We start from the raw sequence: 14698 nt of genomic DNA on the forward strand, positions 1-14698 counted from the left end.
GTTCTCCAGAGGTTGCCAACTAATAACTGTTTCACCTCAACAGTGCATCTTGGGTTTGAGATATTTGTATTTTACCATCCTTGCGACTAGATAGTTAAGCCAAGATCCCATTCCCTGTGACACACAACGTTCCACTACCGAGCTGCATGGTGGTCATTGATGCATACTACCCAGAGTTTATAGAGTACTGGTGGCACTCATCAATCTCTTGCTCATGAAACCTGGGTTTGTCAAGCCTGTATCCAACACATAAATGGTGAGCTCCATGAGGTGTTTGCAATTTAGAATGACTCGGGAGGCACATATGGCCTTATTGAAAATATCACAGATGTGGCAAGCATAATGGTACAATAGTAGATATTTTTTAATGTACTTGGAAACACAAAGGCCTATCTTACATGGCCCCCAGAAACGTTCTTGTCTCTTTTCACATTCCCTTCCTCTAGTTCTTCCTAGAATGACAAATGCATCTAATTGAAACTTGTGCATTTGGTTCTTCATGAAGATTTTCGTCTTTTCTATCTGTTGCATGGATTTTACTTTCCAGCCCTTGTAAATAATCATTGTTTCCAGAAAATTTACAACAACATCAGATAGGTCACACAGTTCTGAGCCACACCTACTGAGTTCCTCAATTAAACAAGTGATGTTTACAATCTATATTACCATAGATTTACTTGTTGTACACTTTTATACAGGTACAAAGACAGTAAGGACGCATATAAATATGGCATTGATGCAGAGGGGAAACAAATTACAACAATACCAATAGCACAGAGGCAGTTCTGTAATGCTGGCATGCATGTCACACAAGAATATCAATTAAAGGACTCCAGCAATCTCTAGCCAAGACAGTGCAATTAGGACAATCAAAGCATCACCTTTCACAAAATAAGAATGTAAAAGATGAATTTAAATGAATACTATGTATGTTTGGATTCAAGCACACGACATACGTCCTTGGGATTCAAGACAGGGGCATATCTAGTATGTCTGTCAACCCAAGTGCATAGAAAAAAGGGCATTTTATTGTGAAACTGAAAATTTTTCAGCTAACTTTTATAATTTTATACAAAAGTGTAAACAAACAGTAAAACTACACTGTATTGTAGAATTCATAAAGTAACACAATTCTTATGTTACACTCAACACTCAACACTGGATCAGTAACACACTAATAAAAAACCTCACCATGAAGGAATTATCCAAATAGGATGGAAATCAACAGTGATGTACATGTACAGACAAACAAATGATTACTGTGCCAGAAAAAAATTGGATAATGTTTTCAAGAGAAAGAGCTTCACAAACTGAGCAAGACAATAACATGTTGGTCCACATCTGGTCCTTATGCAAGCAATTACTTGCCTTGGCACTTATTGATAGAGTTGTTCAGAGTCCTCCTGAGGGCTATCATGCCAAATTCTGTCCAACTTGTGCGTTAGATTGTCAAAATCCCTAACTGGTTCAGGGTCTTGCCCAGAATGCTCCAAATGTTCTCAGGTGGTAGAGAGCTGGTGACTTGCTGACCATGGTAGGGTCTGGCAAACACGAACACAAGCAGTGGAAACTCTCACCATGTGCAGGCAGACATTATCTTGCTGAAATATAAGTCCACGATGGTTTGCCATGAATGACAACAAAACAGAGCATACAATATCATCAATGTACTGGTGCCGTAGGGGTGCAGTGGATGACAACTAAAGGGGTCCTGCTAAGAAATGAAATAGCATCCCCGAGCGTCACTGCTGGCTGTCGGGCCATATGGTGGGCAACAGTAAGGTCGGTGTCCTACCAATGTCTGGGCCATCTCCAGACATGTCTTCGTTGGTCATTGGTGCCAAATTTGAAGGGGGCCTCATCACTGAAGACAATTCTACTCCAGTCATGAGATTCCAGGCCTAAAATGTGTCTGTAGATTGCCCACACAACAGTGGGATACCAACCTGACTGTTGCCCGCCATACGGCCCGGCAACCAGGAGTGATAGTCTGGGTGGCATTTCTTTTCATAGCAAGATCCCTTTGGTTGTCATCTGCGGCACCCTTATAGCACGGAAGTGCACTGACAATACTCTACACCCCATTTTGTTGCCCTGCACAACAAGCCATCCTGTACTTACATTTCAGCAAGATAATGCCTGCCGACACACAGTGAGAGTCTCCACTGCTTGCCTTCACACTTGCCAAACCATTCTTTGGCCAGCAAGTTTGCCGGATCTCACCCCAACTGAGAACGTCTGGAGCGCTCTGTGCAGGGGCCTCCAATGATCTAACATGCCAATAGTACAGAATTTGGAACATTATCCCTCAGGAGGACATTCAACAACTCTCTCAATCAGTTCCAAGCTTAAGAACTGCTTGAATAAGGACTAGAGGTGGATCATTTCATTACTGTCTTACTCAATTTGTAAAGCTCTATCTCTAGGAGTGGGGGATCCAATTTTTCTGATACACTGAACAGCCAAATATTGCAACAATGGATCTCTGTAATGTAAAGCTTTAGTATTCTGCAGAAAGTAATATGTAAGCCTCATCAAACAAGTACATTCATTCTGAACTGGACTGTGTGCATCTTCATCATCATACTGCACAGAACACAAAACTTAAACTGAAGTTCTTTTATTCATATTCTTACTGACCAAAACCAAGAACTTTTAGCAAGGAAAGTGAACTTACATGAGCAGTATACACATTCACATAAACATCTTCCAGTTGGATACGGCATACACCAATACCTTTACCACCAAACCAGTCTCCATGCTGCAATTTGTGCATATATCCATTCATAGGCCACTGGTGGAAAAAAACGTCTTCTATTGGAAATCGTGAAAGAACACAGAGACCGGAGCCCAGCACACCACTGCATAAAAAAAAAGAAATAAAATCATATACAAATGAAATTAGCAATAAATAATAATCATTTGATTAATATTGCATTACACAATACTGTATGACCGGAAAAATTAAGACTTTTTGTACAGCATAATGGCAACTGGCAATCACTGAAAGAAGCACCATTAAACTACAAAGATGGCAAACAAAAAATGTTGATATGGACCTTAATTTCATAAGAGCAGAAAGTACTAGTAGAACAGAAAACTTGCAGAAAGGCATAGATGTTCTCCACCACTACTAAAGCTAGTGACCCATTGCCCTAGCTTATTTTATTTATTTCAAGCATACCACGCCCAGTTGTTTACATTTGGTCAGTTGAATGATTATGTGCTCATATTATTATGTTTATTAATTAGAAAACTATCTTTTATAGTACCAGCCCAATACGAAACCGGTGATATTTTTCTCATAAATGTTTCAAGTACAGTATTAATATATGTGTGTTCACACAAATGTCACCTTACACCCTAGAACACAGGGGCTGGTGGACATTCATGGGGGGGGGGGGAGGGGGGATAATTTGTAGGTGTCATCAACACTCTAAAATAACTTTCATCAAAAAATACCATAAAATAGATTTAATTAGCTTCCTGCTGCCTCACTGACCATAATTGATCCCTCAGCAATAAACACACATTTCAGAATGTTGTCAATAAAACTGTGAGATTTTGTTTCAACTAAGACAGCATTTCACAGGTGATTGGAAGTCCTTTAGCAATATGGAGCTAATTCTTAAAAAGCAAATATGCAATCAGTCCATCTCCAGGATGGTATGCAAAACAAAAATAATAATAGGAAGGTGGTGCACAAGAGGAAGAACAACAAGGGAGAGGAAGAGGAAAGGGAAGGGGAAGGGGAACGGAAGGGGAGGGAGAAGGGGAAGGGGAGGGGGAGATGGAGGTGGAAAAGAAAGAGGAGGAGGGAAAGACAACTTTTGTATTGATGGCAGCTTCACCTTACATAGTGAAAGCCATACATTCACAGCGTACTGATTTTCAATGAACAAATGTAAGTGAGAATTGCCCACAGCTTTTAAGAGTCATGGGCAATGGTCACTTACATTTGTTCATTAAAAGTCAGTACAATGTGAATGTATGGCTTAGTAACTCAGTGGGTAAGTGCCAGACTACAAATCCAAAGGCCACAGTTTGTGTACCAAATTTTCCTAGGATTTTTTTCTGTCATGTATCAGATTTTTCACCTCTGGCAATTACTTTCTCTAGTAAAGTATCCAAACCAACCTTTGTGTTGATGACAGCTTCACCTTACATAATGAAATGCAGTTTGCACAAGAAACTTGTATGTTGACACAACCATTTTTTTAAACTGTCAATGCACTTTCATACGTCACATTTTCTCTATGAGCACAACGACCAGCAAATGAGCAGCCAGGATATTGCTTTGAATGCACATTTACTGGAGCTCTGTCAAAGATTTATCAATCAACAGGCTCATCCCTTTTTTGTGTGTAACTAACTCCAAGAGCACATCACTTTTACAGTTATCTTTTAACAAAAGGAAGCTTTCTTACTGTGTGCACTGAAATTAACTGTATACCTTGTTGGAACTCAACATGGGATTTTGTCTTTGGGTTGCAATGCTGTCTTTAAAATGAAAGCCACTAATTACTGCTCTGGAATTTAATGCATATAATTAACCATGTTATGCCAAAACACTCAAACAGAGTAAAAAAAAAATTGCTCTTACCAGGCCAGAGTCCTTCATGTTACAGCAACTTTAAATCTTGATCTCTGTTCCATAACTGAAGAATTGTTTCAAAGCTCTGCCATTTACAAAAATAAGGTTTCTCTGCATATATTAAAACCCCATGTTTGTAAAAGGCAGAGCATCAAAACTGCTGGTGTCATTAGGTCACACACATCATTACACACAGAGAAGCAGGAGAAATTTTCAGAATTAACCAAAGGCGTAGAGACGATGGCATAATAATTGAATAATATAATATTACTTTTGAATATGTGACTAAAGCATATTACCAGCAGCAGCCACACTATAACATCACTTCATACAAAGCATGCAGCTCAGAGTGTACCCAATGGTCTGCCAGTGGCAATGATGGTGGTGGTGGTGACAATGATGATAATTCTTCTTCTTCTTCTTCTTCTTTAGTTTGAGCCAGCTATGGACTATATTACTACAGCTGTGTCATTCTTTGAGCTGTAGCTTGCACGCAGTACTTTTTCATTTGTTTTTTTTGTGAGCCTCCTTTCTTTATTCAGCATATATCTTGCCAGTTTTGAACTTTGACTTTTCTTGTAAGTACTGGTGTGTTTCAGTTTTCTTCTTGAATAGGTCGTGGTCTTGGATGTCTTCATATGAGAGCCTGACTTCTAAAAGATCCTGCTGAAACTCAGTGAAACATGTCCTAGTATACCTCCCTCCCCCATTTTTCAGAAAATAAGTAAAAGTCTGCATTGTTTTTTATATTAGCCTTTTCCCTATTGCTTCATCTTTGTATGCGTATGAGACACACAGCGAACACATTCTCCTCCTCCGCTCTGTATCAATCTCTTCCTCCCTCTGTCTGTTCATCTCATCCTAGCCCCCTTCATCTGTCTTCACCTACCCAACTGCTCTCTATCTTTATCTCTACCTTCCCCTCTTTTTTGTCCATTTCCTCCCCCTCCCCATGAGCATATCTTCCTCCCTCTCCCTGTCACCATAACTTCTTTTTCCTCTCTCTTTCCATCTCTGTCTCTTACTCTTCCTTTCCCACCTGCCTTCTAACCGTGTACACCTTCCACTTGCCACAAGCATCTCCATCTTCTCCCTGTCTCTGTCTACTTCCTCCTTCCCCTTGCTCTGTCCATACCTCCTCTATCCATCTCAACCTGTCCCCGGCCACATTTACTGACACTGCGATACAGTTCAATAAAGCAGGCAATACTACTACGACAACACACTTGTCATGTAGACCAGGCTACACATCAAAGGCTTGAAAATAATTTATTTGCACCTGGCGTACAGACTGCCAAGCAAAGAAATCTCCCCCCCCCCCCCCCCCCACCCCCACCCCCACCCCACATACTGGAGCTAGAAAGTTATAAACTCCACAGTGCTGATATTCATGAGGTGTGTTGTTTCTGTGACTCATGAGAAAATATCTATTCACTTGTTGGTTGCATTTTTTTGTTTGAAAAAGTACTGTCAGATTTGAATCACTAATAACTACAAATACCTAATGTTTCACCAGCAACGCATCGTGTCCTGCACCATAAAGTCACAATGGAGTCAGATAGCATCAGGTGTCCCCATAGTTCAGTGTTAGGTCCTATATACTCTTTTCATTGTATGCCCTATTGCAAATACCCTATGTAACCTGATGACTTCTGGTTGTCTCTTAACCCATCCAAAACCCATGTGGTACTGGTTGGTCGTTCTAGGCTCATCAGCCTGAAATATTGGGAATCTCTAGCATCTTTAACCGCAAATACTACACATATCAACTTCTCCCCCTAAGCAAAGAACCTAGAAGTAATGATAGATGAAAATCTAAATTGGACTGAGCATGTAACTACAATGCGCAACAAGGCACCAGCATCTCTCAATGCCCTAAAAAAATATAACAAGCTCTTCCTTCTCAACCTCAAAAAGAAAATTATACAGACACTTATACCACCAATTATTGATTTACAGTGATGTTATCCTGCAAGGTTATGTATCCCTGTGTTTGTTATATCTGTGATGTTCGAGTCTTTGATCATTATTTCACCATAATATGCACAGCTACCCAGGCTGCGTGCAGACAAATGCACATACTTCCATACTCTCTGTCTTCTATCATTATTTCACCATAATATGCACAGCTACCCAGGCTGCATGCAGACAAATGCACATACTTCCACACTCTCTGTCTTCTATGCTATCTTATCAACATACACTGTCCCTCATCTCTCTTCTTGGCCTTAATGCTCTCGTCTGAACAACATACCAGAAAAACCCATTCCCATTAGGGCAAAATCCTTTCTGTGCAACTCTGTCTTTCAGCCACCTTCTCAAAGTCCCCACAATGGATAGATAACATATGTACAGTCTTAGACATAAAATCTGACCGCCGGCCGGCCGCCACAGAGACTAAGTCCGAGTCGTTCACTTAAAGCGGCCAATAAAACTGACCACCCCTGACAACTCTAAGTCCGGTCATCTGCACAATCTGACAACACTGTAATATGCGGAAGTGTTACAAGGAAGTGTCGTCTACTTCTGAGATGATATGGATGGAGTGAGCCTGTAGTCTTGCGGTAACCGCCGTGTATTCTAAACTTAGAGTCGCATGTTCGCGTCCAACTGTATGTGTGTGTGTGTGTGTGTGTGTGTGTGTGTGTGTGTGTGTGTCTATATATATATATAAAAAAAAACAAAGATGATGTGACTTACCAAACGAAAGTGCTGGCAGGTCGATAGACACACAAACATACACACAAAATTCAAGCTTTCGCAACAAACGGTTGCTTCATCAGGAAAGAGGGTAGGAGAAGGAAAGACAAAAGGATGTGGGTTTTAAGGGAGAGGGTAAGGAGTCATTCCAATCCCGGGAGCGGAAAGACTTACCTTGGGGGGAAAAAAGGACAGGTATACACTCGCGCACACACACACATATCCATCCGCACATACACAGACACAAGCAGACATTTGTAAAGGCCTTTACAAATGTCTGCTTGTGTCTGTGTATGTGTTATGAGTCTGATTGAACATGGAAGACAATTCGCTTAACATTCTACCCGCCCGCATTAACAAGTATTCCAGAAACAATTCCGCAGGACACCTCGTAGCTGCGTCGCGATCATAACAGCTTACGATCGGGCGTTTTCTCCCGCTGCAGCGGCTACCGGCCACCGGCCAGATACCACCCGCCGACTGAAATCCGGCGCCGCCCATGTGAAGGCGGCGCCACGCTGTCAGTGTATGTATCAATGCCATTTTCGAATTTGAAGTTCTAGTTATCATCTTGCAGTTAAGCATTGGATTTTGCATACTTGAAAATCATGAACATTTGCATTCAACAGGCAAAGTTCAGAAGTCTGGTGTAGGAGTACTGCATGCTGTAATTCGAAACAACAAAAATCAACGGAGTGGCTATTATTGAATGTCATCAGGTCGCTCATTGAGCATTCCTGTGCAGTACTGTTACTGGTGACGTGTTATGATGCCTTTATCGTTAACTTCCTAAGAAGAAATGAAAGGCTGAGCCCCACTAAAAGACGTAGACTAGAGCAAAGAGTAGTGTGAACATAATATTTTACATCTGATAGCTCCAAAAGTGTGTTTCGGACTACGAATTCTGCCCCAAGGGGTGTGTGCAACGCAGCTGCAATTTGTTGTCAACAACTGAGACACTTTTCGGTCGCAGTGTAAAAAAGTCGAGCAACAAAACTACATCACCTATGCTACTGCATGATAACTCACTCTGTTGTTTTGAGAAACAAAACTACCCAGGAGATTGATAGCAAAGTCGTGTCTCAGACACTTGCATTGATAGGGGAGTCCGCTCTCAAGCACTTGTCCCTCTTGTCATATATTCGTAAAATATTACCTTTCCCGCTCTTGATCGATCAACCGTCAAGGCAATTCACTTCTAGATGTAAATACTCTTAAAACTACACTGGTTTAATGACATTGTTAAAACAAGTAGGTTTCTACGGGCGTAGAATTTGTAAACGACTGTAGCATTGTCAGATTGTTTTAGATATCGTGAAAGAAAATTCAGCTGCTGATTAATTTCTCTTTGATGATTACTGTTGCGTTTGGTAAACTAATGGAAAATGCAAATAAAATATTCACTTTACTAATACAAATTAAATTCAGCTTTATACAGAAACATCACGATGGCAGTCTATCTTAATGAAGCATTATGTTCAAAAATTGTTCAAAGGGCTCTGAGCACTATGGGACTTAACTTCTAAGGCCATCAGTCCCCTAGAACTTAGAACTAGTTAAACCTAACTAACCCAAAGACATCACACACATCCATGCCCAAGGCAGGATTCGAACCTGCAACCGTTGTGGTCGCGCGGTTCCAGACTGTAGCGATGCATTAAGTGTCTGTAAGACAATTGGTCCTATTTGAACACGAATTAGTAGGATATTACCGACTTTTGACTTCGAAATAATTTGTATTTACTTCACTTCCTGTATCATTCGGAAGTATTATCAAAATGTGGCAATTCGTAGATAAAATTATGTATTCACAACAACAAAAAGTATGTCGGCAGAAAACAAAAGTGACATTATGAAATTGGCAATACCGTAAGGTTTTCGCTCTGACAGTAAGGGTTACTGAAAGTACCAAGACGAATTTTGCTCGAGCGCTGTCTTACGATTCCCTTATTGAGTTTGTCTGCCTGCTTGTAGCTCTACTACAAAAGAATTAAAAATATGGCTTTCAGCGAGTCTCGAAAGGCGAACGACAGCAGCTTGCACCTGGTAGCCAAGCATGTTACCTGAGAAATGGTATTTTCCTAAAGTGGGAAGACATCCTTTTGTGGTTGCATTGTTGGCAAATATCAGTCAGACGTGTGCCGTTGGTCTAAGCGTTTCGGTGTGTTGAGTTTGTACCAATGATTTTTCTACAGGTTTTTTCTGTTCCAAATAGAGCGTTGAAGTCTCCCATTAGTATTTTCACGTCATCTTGGTGAATTTTGCTCATAGTATTTACGAGTGTGTTCCAGAATTTTTTGACATTTTTGGTGTTTTTCTTATTTTCGATGTAGGTGAGGCCATGTGGATTGATGAGTGTTTATTTTTTACTGGGGCTCTGAATAAGCATAGTCATAAGTCAATTGTTGATGGGTGTGATTTTTTTGACAGAACTGGTGATAGATCTGTGTTCGAGAAATGTCATGCCCAAGATTGGTACGCCTTTCGCTACCTTTTGTTGCATTTTGCTCTTGAAGATGCTATGGTTTCCGTAATGCAAGGTTAGTCGTGGTTCTTGAAGAGCAATGATGAGAATTTTTTTGTCGGTCGATTTATTATGTGAGATTATTTAGTTTTTGTATTTGGATCAATGTATCGATGTTTAGTTATAAAAAAAAGTTCTTATGTGTGTGAACCGGACAGGACCAGAGCCTTTGGAAGCAAATATTTTCAGTCGAGCTCATTGAGCTAACAGACGGTGACCAGAGTAGCGGTGATTTTCACTCAGACGTGCGTGGATTTTGGGTTCAACGAATTGAGTAGCCGTTCAGAATTGTGTTAGCATTCGGTTCACCCCAAGTATTTGATTTCCTCGGTACCACCCATATGGGAGAGGGTTTCCCCTATCGGCCCCACGGGATTTTTATTATTATTATTATTATTATTATTATTATTATTGTCATTATGTCATCACCAAATCCGATATGGTGCATCTTCCCACCACTGAAATAGATGTGCATTATTCGATTCAGAATTTCCATCACATAAATATGGGTTATAATTACATTACATTGCTGCTAGTAGACATATTTCTCACTTTTTGTCAGGCAGTTGCTACCTGTTACTCCATCATAGGAATTTATGTGCGCAATACAGACGTTCAAATTATCCGATTCCTGCAATTTCATTTCGATAACAGATAGTTCTAATCGGATTCAGCCAGTCAGGCTCAATGTGGACCATCACGCTACACTGTCGATGACTTAATGAAATCAATGCCCCTACACCTTCGAGAAATCTTATGTAACGATCGTGGGTTGGTTGGTTACTAAAAGTATACTCGTCCACAAAACCCATGTGGACAATTATCTGATAGTCGATCAAGCTTTCCTTTGTCGCAGCTCTTTAGATACAAGTCCATTTACCTTCAGTCTCCTCCTTACAATTCTTGCAATGCAAGGTAATTGAAAAATCTCATCCACTCGACACCAACTGAGGAATTGACTGGTGCATGTGTTGTTCAACACACAGTAGTTGTCACTCTCACTGGAATCAATTACTGTTTTTTTTTTGTGTGTGTGTGTGTGTGTGTGTGTGTGTGTGTGTGTGTAATACTATTAACATTAGAGAGACAACCACCAATAAATATTGCATCAACTATGACTGTAAAGTATTTTAATGAGATGGGAAGTCACAAACTGCATATTACGTTAAGTAAGATGTATTAACTCCATAGTATCGTTAGCAGAGACAGTGCGCTCTTCTTGTCAAGGCTCGCGACAAGTGCAGCGATTAGCAGTGCCTAATGCCGCTGCGATTTGTTTATCTTGGCTGAGCGTGGACACTGCAGCAGACGCTTCGCCATAAACAGAAAGAAATCACCTTGGTCTGACTGCAGTGAGCGGATATCACTTCCTGCGTGTTCTTATAGAAACCAATGTGAGACTCTACTCACAGGTGCCAAGGAGCAATTGCAACGGGTATCATGTCATTAGTCATCAGAATATTAACGAGTGATGAAATGTCCACTCTATTTGAATCCCAAGAAAATAGGAACCTTCTCACAAAGGAATGTGAGGTGATATCATAATTTATCCAACATACAAAAATTAACTGCAGGGCTTTCATGAATGCAGTAGTAGCACACAAGGAAATATTATATCTTTGGAAGCGTATATTTCATTTCCTCTTCTCATATTAATGCCCTTGTTTTAGTAGGAAGTGAGAAAAACTAAAGTTCCTGAGAAGCATATCAGTCATTTCCTCTTCTCATATCATAACTATTGTTTTAGTATGAAGTAAAAAAATAAACAGTTTAAGGTTGTGAAGCATAATATGACACCAGATCCTTATCGTAGGCGCTATCGGAAACGCAAAAAGCAGGGAGCTGTCCATTCTTTTGTCCAACAGTCTGTCTCTTTTCATGCATTACTCCCACTAGGAGATTGTTGTTTAAGGACTTGTGGGCATCAAGTTCTTCAGCAGAACAAGCCTTATGTTATTGTACTAATTACGGTATGGAAAAAATACAACAAAGAAGATTTGCCCTAAAGCAGTGGGGATATTTGCAAATGTCTGTATTCAGAAATGACTGCCAGCTGCCACAACACTTCACAGAATCCTTGCGGCAGGCAACACAACTGTGTGTGCACTTCAGACTTCATTCAGTAAGATGTCAGGAGATGGATGGAAACGTCAAATTAACATCACTTTCCGAGTTGTATTCAATCCAGAATGAGGTGTTATTAAGGTAGTTGAGAGTTCTAGCAATTACACTTTTATAATTCCCATATGAGTATTCCGATAGCCAAAAGAACCCATTAGTGTGAAACTATCGGGAACTGCATTAATATCAAACTGCAAGAAATTGAGACAATACGTGGAGTCTTCTCTTCTCTGGGTGACCTATTACTGTTATTTAGGATTCTCTCTGTCCGAGACGTAATGCAAATGGAACTTCAGAGGCGCTTTCCGCTATTCTTGACAAACATCAGCAACTTGTAATCAGTGAGAGTTACAACTGCATGATGATATGGCTCAAGTTGTCAGTAGTTGTGGTGGTGTTATGCTGTCAAAAAAATGGGTCTGAGCACTATGGGACTTAACTTCTAAGGTCATCAGTCCCCTAGAACTTAAAACTACTTAAACCTAACTAACCTAAGGACATCACACACATCCATGCCCGAGGCAGGATTCGAACCTGCGACCGTAGCGGTCGCGCGGTTCCAGACTGTAGCACCTAGAATCGCTCAGCTACTCCGGCCGGCGCTTAACTGTCAAACTGCTTACAGTAACGTTAATGGTGGTCCACATAATTTAGCGCTGACTACCTACTTAAGTAAAGATAGTGTTGTGGCATCATCCCTTCTCTTTATTTGGCCTCAGCTTGAGTAATCCGATTTAACGAACATATTACTCTATTCGCGGGCTGCTAATGATACAGTATGACTACAGAGATCATCGTGAGGGTATTACATCAATTCTGCAATGAATTGCATAACAAATATTACCATCAGCTATGCAGCTGGAATGACTCATTGCACAGGTACTTTATGTTGCACTTGGATAAGGGATCAGTTAGCTGGAATCCTGCTTCTACTGTTCGTAAATACTTGTATACTTCATAAATGGTTCAAATGGCTCTGAGGAAGTCCCGTTACACTGATGGCAAGACAAATGTTCGCAAATCACCTCTATTGCCTCAAAAAACAATTGCATCTTAAATATCCAAGGACCGATGTCCACACTGTCACAGCGCGTTGAAATACAGCTAAGACGGCAGATGAATACTTGTGACCGACTGGGCTTCGAACCAGGACCTCCTGCTTACTAGACAGACATGCTGATCACTGCACTATTATTTTTTTAAAAAAAAGTTTGAGAAGACTTTCAGCACCAGGTAGGCGGAGGCAAAGAGGGCAGGGGTTGAAGATCCGAGGCCTGGCCTCAATGCCTCCCCCATACCTGTCACTGAGCAGCTGCATTATTCCCATGTATTCCATGTTTGCACCCATATATACCTTAAAATTGCCGCCTCCAATGGCCTGCGTTCAAAAATGGCTCTGAGCACTATGCGACTTAACTTCTGAGGTCATCAGTCGCTTAGAACTAATTAAACCTAACTAACCTAAGGACATCACACACATCCATGCCCGAGGCAGGATTCTAACCTGCGACCGCAGTGGTCGCTGGGTTCCAGACTGCAGCTTCTAGAACCGCACACCCAGTCCGGCCGGCAGTGTGCGTTCCTTGTAGAACATAACTTATAACAGTGAAAAGGGTGACGGAAAAATACATAATAAACATTCATTCAGAAATATATTCACAATTTAAGTTATTATGCCCTGAACCACAATCGGAGTTGGAGTCTCTCTTCAGTTACCGCTAACCAGTGCGCACCTATTGCACTATTGTAAGAACCGAGATGCAGTATTTTGGATTTAAAATTTTGTAAATTCATTGCAAGAACTTATGAGACCAAGCTGCTTAGGTCATCGGTCCCTAAGCTTACACACTACCTACTCTAACTTAAACTAACCTATGCTGTGGACAACACACACTCTCATGCCGGAGGGAGGACTCGAACCTCCGACGGTGGGCACTGTCGGGACACAGCAGCCAACCTCTCTTCAGCACCTATCTACACATCTACACACGCTCCTCGTCAGACGCGAATTCCCATCTTTGCCGCATACCACATGAGTGGTACCCCCTTGAGGTACTGCCAAATTCGTAATGCCACATTTTTGTTTTCTGCCGACATATTTTTTGTTGTTGTGAATACATAATTTTATATATGAACTGCCACATTTTCATAATACTTGCAAAGCAAATCATGTGAAGTAACACTTCAACAACTTGTTGGGAAGGTGGAAAAAGCACTACCCTTTCTGGATGCTCTCTGTATCTTCCTGGATGTCGAGTAATACGACCTTCGAGTAAATGGTTAGAGATGAAGAATTTAGTGGTGAATGAACTCATAGATGAGCTGAATGCGGGAGACTACTCTTGAAAAGAATAAGTAGACGATCTATTCACAGTAAGACTTAGAAAATTTGCTAGTACTGTTAAACCTATGTGCACTGAACATTGTGAAAAAGTATTTAAAGACGAGCCCCACGAAAATTGGTGTAGTATTATTTATGGGGAAGCATGTCCAGAACACATACTGAAAAATTATGTTTCTCGATGAAACTTTAGAGAGGGTTGTAGTGTATCTAGAGGTAGCCCAGAATGAAAAACTATTATGAACACCTCACATAAAGAATATGTTCCACTGTGATAATCTTATAAGCACTAGAAGCTGCTGTAGGGTAAACTGGGGCCTAAACCCAGTACGTACTGGATATACATCCCTGCAAAAAGACCAATGATAATTTATTGGCCTATAATATGAACAAAGTCAAACAGAAGGTGGCTGCTAGG

The 14698-nt window shown here is 40.8% G+C and overlaps 1 protein-coding gene across 1 annotated transcript in view; it reads right to left on the bottom strand.

Moving 5' to 3' along the window:
- LOC126413006 (uncharacterized) overlaps positions 1-14698 on the bottom strand; it is a 144386-nt gene that overhangs the window by 81393 nt on the left and 48295 nt on the right. Inside the window, exon 3 of the mRNA XM_050082898.1 lies at positions 2678-2861. Within this exon, the coding sequence (XP_049938855.1) occupies positions 2678-2861 (184 nt within the window). The remainder of the gene's footprint in view (positions 1-2677; positions 2862-14698) is intronic.

This window comes from Schistocerca serialis, chromosome 7 (genome assembly GCF_023864345.2).
Source record: "Schistocerca serialis cubense isolate TAMUIC-IGC-003099 chromosome 7, iqSchSeri2.2, whole genome shotgun sequence".
NCBI lineage: Eukaryota > Metazoa > Arthropoda > Insecta > Orthoptera > Acrididae > Schistocerca > Schistocerca serialis.